This window comes from Punica granatum, chromosome 1 (assembly GCF_007655135.1).
Source record: "Punica granatum isolate Tunisia-2019 chromosome 1, ASM765513v2, whole genome shotgun sequence".
NCBI classification, from domain to species: domain Eukaryota; kingdom Viridiplantae; phylum Streptophyta; class Magnoliopsida; order Myrtales; family Lythraceae; genus Punica; species Punica granatum.
The window spans coordinates 10,122,518-10,135,207 of NC_045127.1; the positions used below are offsets into that span (position 1 = coordinate 10,122,518).

The 12,690-nt window shown below is 40.6% G+C and overlaps 2 protein-coding genes across 6 annotated transcripts; both read right to left on the reverse strand.

Moving 5' to 3' along the window:
* Positions 1–160: 160 nt before the first annotated feature.
* Positions 161–4,359, reverse strand: LOC116194702 (protein NETWORKED 2A). Its single transcript, XM_031523588.1, has 2 exons — positions 4,052–4,359; positions 161–3,262 (listed from the first exon to the last, which is right to left on the reverse strand). Exons 1-2 carry the CDS (start codon positions 4,143–4,145, stop codon positions 414–416), a joined length of 2,943 nt encoding a protein of 980 aa, XP_031379448.1. The 5' UTR covers positions 4,146–4,359; the 3' UTR covers positions 161–413.
* A 2,530-nt stretch (positions 4,360–6,889) lies between these two features.
* Positions 6,890–9,598, reverse strand: LOC116186968. 5 transcript variants are annotated; one of them, XM_031515564.1, is made up of 3 exons: positions 9,389–9,598; positions 8,257–8,755; positions 6,890–7,263 (listed from the first exon to the last, which is right to left on the reverse strand). In XM_031515564.1, the coding sequence occupies exons 2-3, from the start codon at positions 8,717–8,719 to the stop codon at positions 7,214–7,216; spliced, it is 513 nt and encodes a 170-aa protein (XP_031371424.1). In that variant the 5' UTR covers positions 8,720–8,755; positions 9,389–9,598; the 3' UTR covers positions 6,890–7,213. The 5 variants fall into 5 exon arrangements, with proteins under 5 accessions (XP_031371424.1, XP_031371415.1, XP_031371407.1 ...); XM_031515555.1 differs by having other exon boundaries at positions 8,257–8,758; positions 9,318–9,598; XM_031515547.1 differs by having other exon boundaries at positions 9,252–9,598.
* Positions 9,599–12,690: the final 3,092 nt, after the last annotated feature.

Genomic DNA, 12,690 nt, shown 5'->3' on the forward strand with positions numbered 1-12,690 from the left:
AGAACAAAGCGTGGAACAGCTGAAAGAATTAAGTATTAAAAAATTAATCGTAATAATGGATGAGAAAAAGTTTGAGAGAGAATTTGAAAAATAAATATAAAAAGAGTGTAATGATTGTGTTTATTGAATTAAGAGAAAAGTTAAGTTAAATCAGATTTGGTTACCGAACGTAACAAAGCACGAGTTCTTTTTATATGGTTGTGGAAATAATACATGTACAATGTTGAAAATGACTATCATTCCCGACGGAGCGACACGAAACACGACATCATAGCTCCCAACAGTATCTGCTGAAATACATGAAACTATCACAAATCAACAGAGAAAGAAACTGCCATTAGGAGTTTTTTTTCTGTGTAGGAGGTTTTTGAAGTAACTTATATGGTGGTGGTTTGAAGGAAGCTAATAATGGACTAAGTGGGCAACGGTGCTCGTCTCATGTCGCTGTACTGTTTCTGCAATGCTGGGTTCACGCATGAGAACAGCGATGGCTTCTGCTTCTTCAGCTTGACTCCAAACAAGAAGGATCGCAGGGGTATCCTAGACCTGCCCGACGAGTTGCTTCTCGAGTGATGAGGCTGCTGCTGCTTCTTTGATGCTGAGATCCCAAGATCCTTGTCCAATTCTTTCAAGGTCCTCTCAATCTCAGCCTGAAGCTTCTTTACGCGATCCAAGCCTATCCGCAACTCGTCCTCGACCTTCTTGTTCTCTTGTCGCATGTTCAGGACCTCTCCCTGGAACTTTGCAGCCTGATATTCTGTGATAAGATCATCTTCTCCCCCAATGCCGGGGCCTACCTCCAGGACCCTTGAGATCTCGTCCTGGATGTTGCTCAGGGCCAAGGACCTATTCTGGAGCTCCTCGTTCAGCAGCATGTTGTGCTCGAACCACAGCTTTATCTCCGTCTGTATCTCCCTCAGATGCTTGTATATTGGCCGAACCTCAGAGCTTGGAGGCGCACTGCTTTCATTCTTGGACTGCTGCTTCTTGGCATCCTTCAGCTTTGCTAGCTCAGCTTGCAAGTCATGGAATGTGGTCTGGAACTTCTGTACTCGATGGATAGACGTGCTGAACCTTAGCCAAAACTCAAGATTCTCCTCCATGAGCTCATCAATCTCCACTCGCAGCTTCTCTTCCATGGTCGGGACTGCAGCACCTTTACCGATCTTATATAGGTTGACATTGCCTTCCTTGTACTTCATGTTCCTTGTGAATCTGTCATTATGCAGGAGCAGCAACTTGTAGAGTGGCTGTTTTCCCGATTTAGTTGTTGTCGTTGACGATGATGGCAGCTGTGCTGTAGAATCGTTATTTGAGGTTGTGGCGTTTGAGTTTTCATCCTGAGTTGTCGCTCCAGGAGGAGTAGAACCGAGTTTTTGGCGCAAAGCCTCCAACTCCTCTTCCTTCTGAGCATTTGCATTCCTCAACTCCCTGATCTCCATTGCCAGCTCGAAGAGGCCATCTCTGTTTTTCTTCTCCATTTCACCGAGCTTACTCTTCACGTCCTTGTAGCTCCGAAGAACTGTAGTGTACTCCTCGAGCAAGATTTTTTCTCTATCCTCTAAGCCGTTCAGGAACAGCTTCCTCCAATTCGGTTGCTCATCTGTCCCTCCTTCACCGAATTCATTCTCCATTTCTGTGATCGTGTCAAACAAATCATGGCCTTCCTCCTTGTCGTGCTGCACCGACTCCTGGGGCTTCTCAGATAAAGCGTCGAAGTCACTGCTGGGGCCTGAAAGGATGAAAAATTCGTCCTGCCTAGTCTTGATGGCATTGTGATAAGTCGGGACCCTGCCATCCTTGATCTCTTCCTCTTCCTTTGGGTCACCATCACGTGCCTGCATGTTTTGATGCTCTCCAATCTCCTCCTCATCCTGTTTACCGTCCGACTCGGCTCTTGCCTCTTGGAAAAGTCCTGTCATCTCTACCTCATCATCTAAATTCAAGTTTTCCAGTTTCTCCGAAAGATTGTTGATGTTGCTGGTAGCTTCGTTAAATTGAGATAGAAGGTTCTGGCACTGAGACACGACGTGCTGCTTGAGGTTCTTCACCCGTGTCAGCTCCTCTTCGAATTCCTTAAATTTACCTTTCATTTTTTCTGTACTGTCGACCGGCGTATTCTCCTTCTCCTTTTCAAGGGATAGGATATGTGCTTGGAGGACGGCTGTTTCTAACCTTAACCTCCTCACCAGGGCAGCCTGCGAAGAGACTTCCATTTCTAAATTAACTACCTTGTCCACCAGATCATCGATCTTCTCTGCTATCTCCGGCACAGAGACCTTGGCATCGATCTCTTCTCTCATTTTTTCCCGAGCCAACTCCAACTCGTCCTTCTCCCTCGGCTCGGCATCAACCTTTGGGCTTGGAGACTTCATCTCTCGACTGTCCCTATCCGTGAGACTCTTTTCCTCAGTTTGCCCGCCGGGAGCATCCTTCTGTCTGGGAACAGACACACCGCTGAGGGTCTGGAACTTCTCGTATGCTTCCTGAATCTTTTCATCCTCGACTTTCACCTCTTCCTCTGATTGCCGGTGTCTCTCTTGCAACTTGACCAGAGCCTCCTGGCACGATTTCAGGGCAGTCGTCACCATCAAAGTGCGAGCTTCGTTGTCTTCAATCACAATGCCAATGGAGAACTCGTCCTGCAAGCTGCAAACCTTCTGCTGCATCTCCGTTATCTGGTGCTCGATCTCCCAGTACCTCTCCTTCCCCCTTTCAAACGCACTCTTGACGAATTCCTTTTCCGTCTGCAATGACAGTATCTCTTTCTGAAGCTTATCGAGCTCCTCCAGTGCCTCGGTCTTGCTTAAACCCGAAGCAGGAACAGCAACAGGAGCTTTGGCATAGCTTGGAGTTTGCCTAGGCCGGCCTTTCCTCGACATTAGCGTAGACGGGCTCCTGAAATCTTTCCCGGGACCGCCAGGGGCCTTCGGGATCCGAGCCTTCTGTCCATCCTGGAGGTCCTTGGGTTGGTTCTCGGGGGACTGACCAGACTTCCGTAAGAGTTCCTCATCTTCATCTTCATCATCGACATCGAACTGGAGTTCCTCGGGAAAGGCCGTGGCTATCTTGCGGTTTGCACTCTGGAGCTCCCTGGAGAGGTGGTCGTATCGCTCTGCAAGAGCTCGGTACGACTTGTAGGATTCTTCCACAAAGGCAATAAGCTCCGGCCTTTTCCGGTAGTACATTTCCGCTCTTTTGGCGAATGAATCGCCATCATCATCGATGATTTTGAGCGTTTCAGTGACCTTCTCCTCCATATCTGTCGATTTTGACATACAAATCATTCCTTTCATCACTACGGCGACGAAATATAAAACTCGAGAACATAATAACAATTAACATGCGCAGAAGAAGCATTTTCCTGAGTATGAAGGACAATATTAATTTGTCTCATAAAAGAACATATATGTTCCCTTGTCTTTGGCTGTAAGTCGAAACATTAACGGAAAATCAGTTTTCCGACATTATGCTTAACCGGATAACTGTTCTTGCAACACAGGTTTATTTATTTACCCTTTCTTTATAAAGGAAATCATAAGTTCTTTTTCTTTTTTAAAAGTAGCAATAATTCAATTTGGTGAACATCATTAACATGGCAATATAATTAAAAGTGTTACTTATGATTCCAATTTTTCATCGAGACAGCTCTTGTAAATTTTCATAATCAACAGTTTCCTTCTCTTATCATTCTCAACAGATTAACGATAACGAAATGTGTTATCGATCCTCCATCATCTCCAATACATTCGATGAACATCCAGAATATCCTATCCGAACGTAAAACCAAGAAATTTCCTAAAACAGACACAATGTGCAAGCACACTTTGCCTCCTAAAGTAAATATACCACGACAAGGTTCTGTACATACAATTACCGCACAGCGTTTGATCAACAGAATAAGCCGGCAGGCACACACGAACTATATATACATATCAAGACTTCATGACAACGTCCTATCCATGCAAATATCACGTAGGGCATGCATTTGATCATGACAGGATAAGAATCGTATTGGTCGAGAGAGGGAGGAACATGTGTGACGGCGTACCTTGGAGGCTCTGGTCGAGCCATTTCGACTGCTTGGTGCGAATGTGGCTGGCCCACCACCACGAGTAGGCGTTGCTCGCCGCTCTCTGCAACATTATAATATCAGGGTCGTCCCGATGGATCGAGCTCAAGAACCGGGGGACATGACCATTGGAGGGAACAAAAAGAAGAAGGGAAGGGCCTTTGGGTGGGAGAAGAAGAAGAAGAGGAAGAGAGGTTTTCTTTATTTGAAGGTAAAGGGAGGGATTGAAAGAGGGGACGTGAAGGGCTTAAACATGGAGGGGAGGATACTTCGCCAGGATTAGGTGTCAAGGAAACTCCTTTGACATGCTTCTAATTCCTCCGTTTATATATTAAAAAATTATTAACAACAAAAAAAAATTTGAAATTGCCCATTTTTGGATCTAATTGCCAGGTTGTTTTTTCTTTCTTTCTTTTATTTTATTAATTGAAAACCCAAAAAAAAGACAAAAAAAAAAAGGGTGCATTTCCTACAACCTCTTGCTTGCTTTAATTTGTCCTTTGATTTGTTACATCCTACCTAACTAAATAACAAAACCGTGTAATGTTATTTTCTTATATCTATTCCTTCTTCTTTTTTTCCTTTTTTGTTATGCTTATTAAACGGAACCAGGAAAGCACACTAAAGCGGGTGCAATGCTGAAAATTGTCGAGCACGTATAGATGACGATATCTACTTGATCGAGAAAGAATGTGTTAGCGTGGCCAGTTCAGAGCATCGATCATTCAGCTTTGCAGGGCTTTTCCTCTAGGAGTTTGTTGTTCTCGGAGGTCATTAATAACCTCCCAATCGATTACGCCACAAACAAGAGGAGCCAAATCACATACGCAAAATTATATTTAAACATGCTTACATACAAATATTTGTATATTCTTGTCCATACAATTTGAATGATATGCAGAGTCATGAAGGTGGGGAAAGATTAATTCCCGAAATCCGACCAACTCTATGCCTAAAACGACTTTAATGATCGCGTACGTACCTATATGTGTCTTGTTATATTCCATCGTTTTCAGCATACAAATCATGATCGATTAAGAATATTTTTTTGGAAATGGTTAAAAGCGATAAGAGTATATTCGTCTTTTTTTTCTTATTCTACCTTTCAGTCTCATTTTTTTCCATTGGGCAAGAAAAAAAGAATATCAAGACGAAATTTGCTTCATCAGACTCGTTGGACTCATCAAGGTTCTTGTAATTTCACTATTATTCTCTTCGAAGAAATTTACATTGTTTCGGAGAAAACATTGCACGTCATGTTCGGCGATATGATTTCGTCGCACTTTATTCATTTTGTTTTCTTCGTGTCTTCTCCATTTTCTGGAATTGGAGTTTACACGTAATTGATAAAGGGTTTCGGGAATTTTGGAACATATCAGTTACAAACCAGAACTCAAAATAAATAAATGAATGAAAAGCCAGAACTCAAAATTACTATTTTTGGAAATAACCGTATCTCCCAATCTGTTGGTAGTTAGGGATAAGTATGGCGGAGATGGAGTTAATCTAATCAACAGATAATCTAATAAATCAAGGGAAAAAAAATGTGCGTAGAAGAAAAATTAAATTAAGAAAAAAACCAATTTAAATAATTTGGGCAAGGAAAAAAAATGAAGAAAAAACATTAACAGAATATGTGCTTCGAATTGAGATCTTTCTAACATAGATCCCCAATAATCCAATTGATTCATTGATGTAGCAAAAGAGACGGGTCAAAGCAAAAGATTACAGGACAACAAAACATGGGACCTTGTTTCTATTTCTATTTCTTCAAAAAAATAGCAAAGAGAAAATTTTTGGTTGGCATCTACCTGTCGGCAGCACCGATTGCCGGATTACGGTCACCGGAACGGATTTTCCTCCTACGAAACAATAGTGCAAGACGCGAGACATCTATGTGCGAGGGAACTGCTAAAGCATTTTTGGACGGATCGAGAGATATGGCGTCCTCTTCCGTCTGCTGTACAGTTCATTCGTATATTACGATCCTATGTGGAAGGTATTCCACAATCTAAGTTACGATAGTTTAAGTTCCGGGCCATAGGTTACAACGCTACTGTCGATAGCGACGTAGTCACTGATCGTATACCTCGTAGAATTAAGGAAGTCATCAGAGAAAAAACTGCACAAGTTCACAGGTTCAATTCTTGCAGCTCTCCATTTGCAAGCTATTGTGGAAAAAGAATGTATCGTTCGATTTCTAGGAAGTAGGGGGTGGACTTGAGAACCAATTCAGATTGACTTGTCTTTCCATCTTCTTCTTCCTCTTACCCTTCCGATATTTTTCCGGTACAATCCCACAATACGACCGATTCAAACTTTTCAAGGTCGTGGAGGTAGCTCATCTGCACTTTCTACATATACAGTTCGATGAAGTTGTACATCTCAACTCAAGGCAACAGCTGTACGACGGAAACTCCGCCGACATTTCAACATTTACACGGTGGGAACTTACACTGTGTTCCCGTTCCCGATATTTGCATAGTCATATGCGTGACTATCACTCGACATACAACGACTCAACCGACTGATACCTGCAGATGTTTGCTAGTCATAAGCGTGACTATCACTGGACATACAACGACTCAACTGCTGATACCTGCAGATACAACGGTATAGAAAATGGCACGATCTGGTAAACCCACAGGCGCATGAAGAAAATTCCATACATCGGACATCAATTTGAAAGAAACTAGACACGACACGACGATATGGGAGGAATAGTCACGCTCACGATTTGCTCCATCTCCAGGAAAATTTTGAGCTCCGCTCTTGATTGTGAAAGGGGAATCAAAGCAAGAGTGGGAACGAGAGAGATATACTAATAATAGTCTTTTTATTCACTTACCAATGTACAAGAACATTTACATATTTACAGCAAGTAATAACACAAAACACGGCCCGGCTTCCTATGTACAGCATATATTTACATCAAAGAATTTCAGTCACACAATAGGACTCGTGTCATCATCAGTTCATCATAACACCAGCACGACTAATTGGCTCCATAATTTTTCATTTTCCCAAACAATAGTACAACTTAAGACTGATAAAATTCCACACCATCTGATAGATGCAATGAAGGAGATCCCTCGTACGTAGAGTGGGCCTGTGAATCAAGTAATAGCATGCCACACTAAATCAGCTGTTCTGCAGTGAAGAAAGCCATTGTTCCATGTAGTTGTTGCCATCTGTTCAAACCGATAGAGTTCCAAAGTATGCATCAGACGACTGATAATTTATGTCGAAGGTTTTCTTAAGAACAGAAACGGATACCAAAAAGTAGCAGTTAAAATAGTGAAAATAGTAAAACGAAACATCTCCGGAATCAAGTAGGCCCAAAAACAGGCCAAAACTAATGGAGATCCCCAAACTTCTCCATTTACGATATTAGAGCTCTTCTACCAAAATAGGAGATAGCTGAGATGCAACTTAGCTTGTTTGGGTATGCGGGTTATGGATAGTTATGGAGGGGAGGGTTATGAGAGTTTGTATATATTGACACAGAATTTAAATGACGAACATATGGCAAACTCATGGAATGTCTACCCTATGAATTGCAAAGTTCAATTTGTTTCCAATAGTTGCTGAGAAACTAATGCGTCAGAAATCCGTATCTCAAGTCTCAACCAATCTACTATGCATTGCTCGACACCTCTCTCATAGTTTCATTTGCTCCGAGAGGAAAACACTTCCTGAAGTATCTATACCAATAATATTGTCATTTATCTCTGTCGGGTACTGTTTTCAATTGCACATGTCTATCATTCTTCTCCTACGAGAAGACAGAGATCATCGGAGCAATTCCTCCGGGCACCACATAGTCCAAAACCAAGATTAAGGAAAGGGACAAACAGAAAACATCAGAACGAGCTTAGAGAATTTCTTCTCCAAAATAGGTTCTGCTTCAAATCAACGGACCGTTCAAGGCACTTTCAAATGTCAATTACTAAAAAATTTAAAAACCCAGTAATACAATACAATGACCTGTGATGTAGTTAGTCCAAGCAACGAGGTAACTCTTTATCTCGATATTTCATGGGAGAACAATGCATTCAATCGTGCAATTAAGTCCGTGCTAATGTCACTCATCATAATATATATCAAGTATAGAACAGCCGAGCATCAAGTCTGGTAGTCAATCTGATAGACTAGACTGAGGAGAAAATGAAATAGAAACGTACCAGCAGGATAAATATCAGCAATGTTCCCCACAATTCCTAGGAGTTTGCTCTTCCGGTCATCTTCCAAGTCATCCCTATCACGCCCGTAACAGGGGACCAATACGGCGAAACTATCTTCCGACTCATCATCACTTCGGAAACCGGGCCCGTGAGGCTCCAGCCACCCTATTGACCAATCAGAGTCATCTGATTCTGATCCTGATATGCACCCTCCATCAGGAGGCACGAGGACTATATCATATTCCCTGTCAATCTTCCGCTCCTCTCGGCTCCTCCACTTTCTCTTTATGTTCCTCGAAGATGAGGCCACATTACGTTTCCAGAGAGGAAATTTAAGAGTGTCTGATTCCCAGGATCCCGTCTCGGAAGGGGACGGATTCACAGGGGGGCCGTTCGGGATCCTCGGCTCCTTTTGTTTTCCACTAGAGACCCACCATGAGAGAGGGGTAAACACCACAGCCATATATACGATATGGCTGAATAGTTAGTAAATCTCTACCTGCTGCAGGGGAAAACAAGAACATCAATCGTGACCACTGACAAGCAAACACGATACGATTCTCGAAACGAAACGGACGATGCTAAAGAAGGCGACGGATGGTTGATTCAATCAAAGATGAGAATCGTCTCGGATTCTTTTTCTCGAAACAGCTAGATTGGTTCTTCTATGAAATTCAGTGCAATGCATGCGGACACAGTAATTGAGAAAGTCCAGGAACAAAGAACTCGGAGCTTCCCTTCACAAAAGAAACCCCGCTACGCCAAATATAGAAACCCCACCACTAGACCACCCCCAACAAATGGCTACCGATCCCATCCATAAACGATCATATCAAACAACAAACAGCCCTCGTTGACCATTTCTCAACAAAATTCACAGAAAAAAAAAAACATCACGAGAGTTTGGACAATTTCTGTTCGGTTCTTGGCACTTCTTTCATCCCCCTCTACGAATCGAAATGAATGGCGACTCGGGCATTTCCCGGAGAATCTACCGTATTCGAAATCGGCATTGAAGAGGAAACGGTATGAAGACACGAGGCCCCTTTTGAAATTCTTGCCTTGCGGAGCAAAATTCGGACGGAAGCGAACATTCAAAGCAACCCCAGAAAGCAACTTTCACGGGAAACACCTTAAAAAGGGCCAAAACTTTTGGTCATCGACGAGCCCGCGAGAAAATCGAAACAAAATATCCCACGGAATCAGAAATATCTCTGCTTTGAAGCAGGAGATGAAGAAGATAAATCAATTTTCGGAGGAGGAAGGAACCGCAAAGACGGAGTCAGAGCGCGCCCTGCTCTGTTCGTGTCGTGTCGAGCATGGGGATTGCGATTATGCTGGTGGGAGTGTTATTTAAAGGGAAAAGAAAAGGGCAAAAAGATAGAAGGGCAAATGAAATTGTGGGTTTGCCCCCGGGAGTGTGTCATCCGCTGCGGCCGGGTACAGGGAAAGGAAGTGAGGAGAGGGTTACTTGTGGCTGAAGGGTAAGGGCATTATGGGGAACTGAAGGATCTGTGGGCTCCGGTTGGTTGTTCGCGGAAGGGAGGAGGTGGGGCGCAGGATAAGGGTGTGGGGGCGAGAGCAGGGGATCCGGGCTAGAGGATGGATGAGTGCCAGGTCAGATTTCCGGTGCCGAAGAGAGATGGGTGACGTGGCAGGGGAGAAGACCAGCCATTTGCGTGTGTTTGGGTCTCAAGTAACTCTGCCGCCCACTTGTTTGGGAAATCCCTCCCCCCAAACGCCTCCTTAATAGTCGTTTTCGGCTCCCACTCTTCGTGTAATTGAAAAAGAAAGAAATTTGGCAAATTTTCATATTAGGCTTCTTTAATTTTTTTTCCAAGCCCACGGTAACACTCTGTAAATTCGCAAGATAAAATAAGTAATACCACACGGACCTTGCAAACGGCTCAGCAGTAAGTTCTTTTCTTCGTCAAACTCGAGGTTTAGTTTGGTAATGCTATTACCAAAAAAAATATTGAAGCATAAATGACGAAAGAGAAGTGCGAAATCATAAAACTTATTAAAGTATTTTGCTTTTTTTTTTCGACATGTACTATGATATTCAAAAATTCAATGGATCTTGACTAATTCAGTTTGAGCAAAATTAATTTTTCCTATAAAAAATTTTCTCCCTACCGAAACTAAAGACAAGGTATAAAAGCTATTTGCAAAACTACTTTTATTAGTTGCTTAAGAAAGTTAAAATGACTAATAAGTACAATAGCCGGTTCTAAATTGATAATTATGTTACATCGTGTATATATACATAATTAATGACATGATAATAGATGGAACAATTACGCATAGATAATAACATTAAAATCTTATATATGATATTCTTTCCCCACAAAAAAAACACATTTAATTTTGAATAACAATACTTTCGTCTGTAAGCTTTTCTTTCTCATTTGAGAGTGGGTGATCCATAAAGGTTGCTGAACAGAGTGTCGAAGGAAGATCGCCCCTCCAGTCAAGAATTGGGGCCTTAGAATCACTACTCAATGTGCTTTTCTCTCATGCTTTAAATAATTTTCAAATCCATATATAATATATAATTGCGAAATGAGAAGATAGGGTTAATGAAGTTGCTTCAAGTGGGGAGAGAGAATTATCGAAGTTGTTCCAAGTGTTAAACCCTCAGCTTACCCCGTGACACTTTTCATTTACCTATGAAGATAACTTGACCAACAAGTTGTTCCAAGTGTTAAACCCTCAGCTTACCCCGTAATAATTGTCCAAACTCCCATATTCTATCTTTTACTTGAAAAGAAAAAAGAAAAAAAGAGTCGCCTTTTAATTCTCTTACTAGTCGAAACTAAACAATAAATTCAATAATAATTACCCAAACACCTATTTCCATCTATGATCAAGATAAAGAAAAAAAGGGCACCTCTTAAAAGAACTAACGCTTCTCTTACAAATTGAAACTGTAAAAAAGTTCAATAATAATTGCTTAAACTATCATCTTTAACTGAGACAAAGAAAAATGGCTGCCTCTTAAAAGAAACAAAGCTCCCCTTGCAAATCCAAATTGCAAAAACTATTTTAAGTTTAAAAATTTTACATATTTTACTTTGTTATAAATCATTTGAAAAATTTATATGTTTCACAGGCCATAAATTACATGTAAAATCATATTTGTAAAATATATATATATAATAATAATATTTTAAAATATATTTTATACATAATTCGTAAGTTTTTTGCTAAACGACCAACATTAATTTGATGAAAAATAAAAATTTTGTAGAATAATTTACACATAAAAATATAAATGCATGTTTCAAAACGAAATAAAGTAATAAAAATATTAAGTGAATCGCACAATACATAGGATAAACTTATATAGCAATTACCTTAATTTCAATTAAAATAACCTTATTCATTTCATTTAATCGTCACTTGGTAATTATTAAAAACTTAATTCTACAATCATAAATTAATTAATATTTTTTAAAAAAATATTATTTTTCACGAGTAACAATCCGTGTGAAACGACTGGTTGAAAGTAAAAGAGAAAAGGGTTAATAAAATGAAAGGAAGGTTGAATTTATAAAAGATGTGGGGTAAAGTAGGCAAGTTATCTTAAATAACGTTGCGGCGACTGGAGCAAATTGGAAAAGCAATTCTTTTGCATACCTTTCAAATTTCACGGTGCGACTTGGTTTGCGGTGGAAAAGGCAAAAGCTACCCCATCCCCACACAACAATTATTTAAAATCATTTTTCTATAATAATTCCCGTTTGGGAATTTTCAACGCACTTTCAAACGAGCACTCGAGTTTGATTTTTATTAATGGAATGCTTCAACCATCATGCCAAAAAATTATTGGTTAATCCTTCCTCAACCTCCCTTTAATTAATTTCTCCTCTATTCTCCGTTTCTTTTTTTGACAAATAATGGTGATTCATATATTTTTCCGGTGTTTTAATAAGCATGGATGGAATCGAAACCAGTCCGAACCGATAATATAAAAATCATGAGCGCGATTTGGTTTTTGTGAATTATGAGTAGATGGATTAAATGATGAAAATAATTTGTGTATTTCATCTTGGTTGGTTTTTCTTTGTATATTATCGCGTTCGGGGAAAAAGGTTACGGAAACACCTACGCTCTACAAGATTGATTTTTAGCAGGACATTGGGATTGCTTCTCGAGTCAGGATATGCCATAGGGTTAAGAGTCAAGACGTCTAAGCTGGGTAACAAGTGCATTTGAAACTCCAATTATTATATTAGAGTTTATCTCACCGTATAACCTAATGTCGATAGATATCCTTAAATCTATTTCAACGTCGTTTTTTTTTCCTTAGATATCCCAACGTTGCTATTTTTATTTCACCAACTATCCCCTGGGGCTAGATGGTGATATCAAATTAGCAACGTTGAGATACCTATAGTAAAAAAATTATGTTAGGATGGATCTAAAAATATC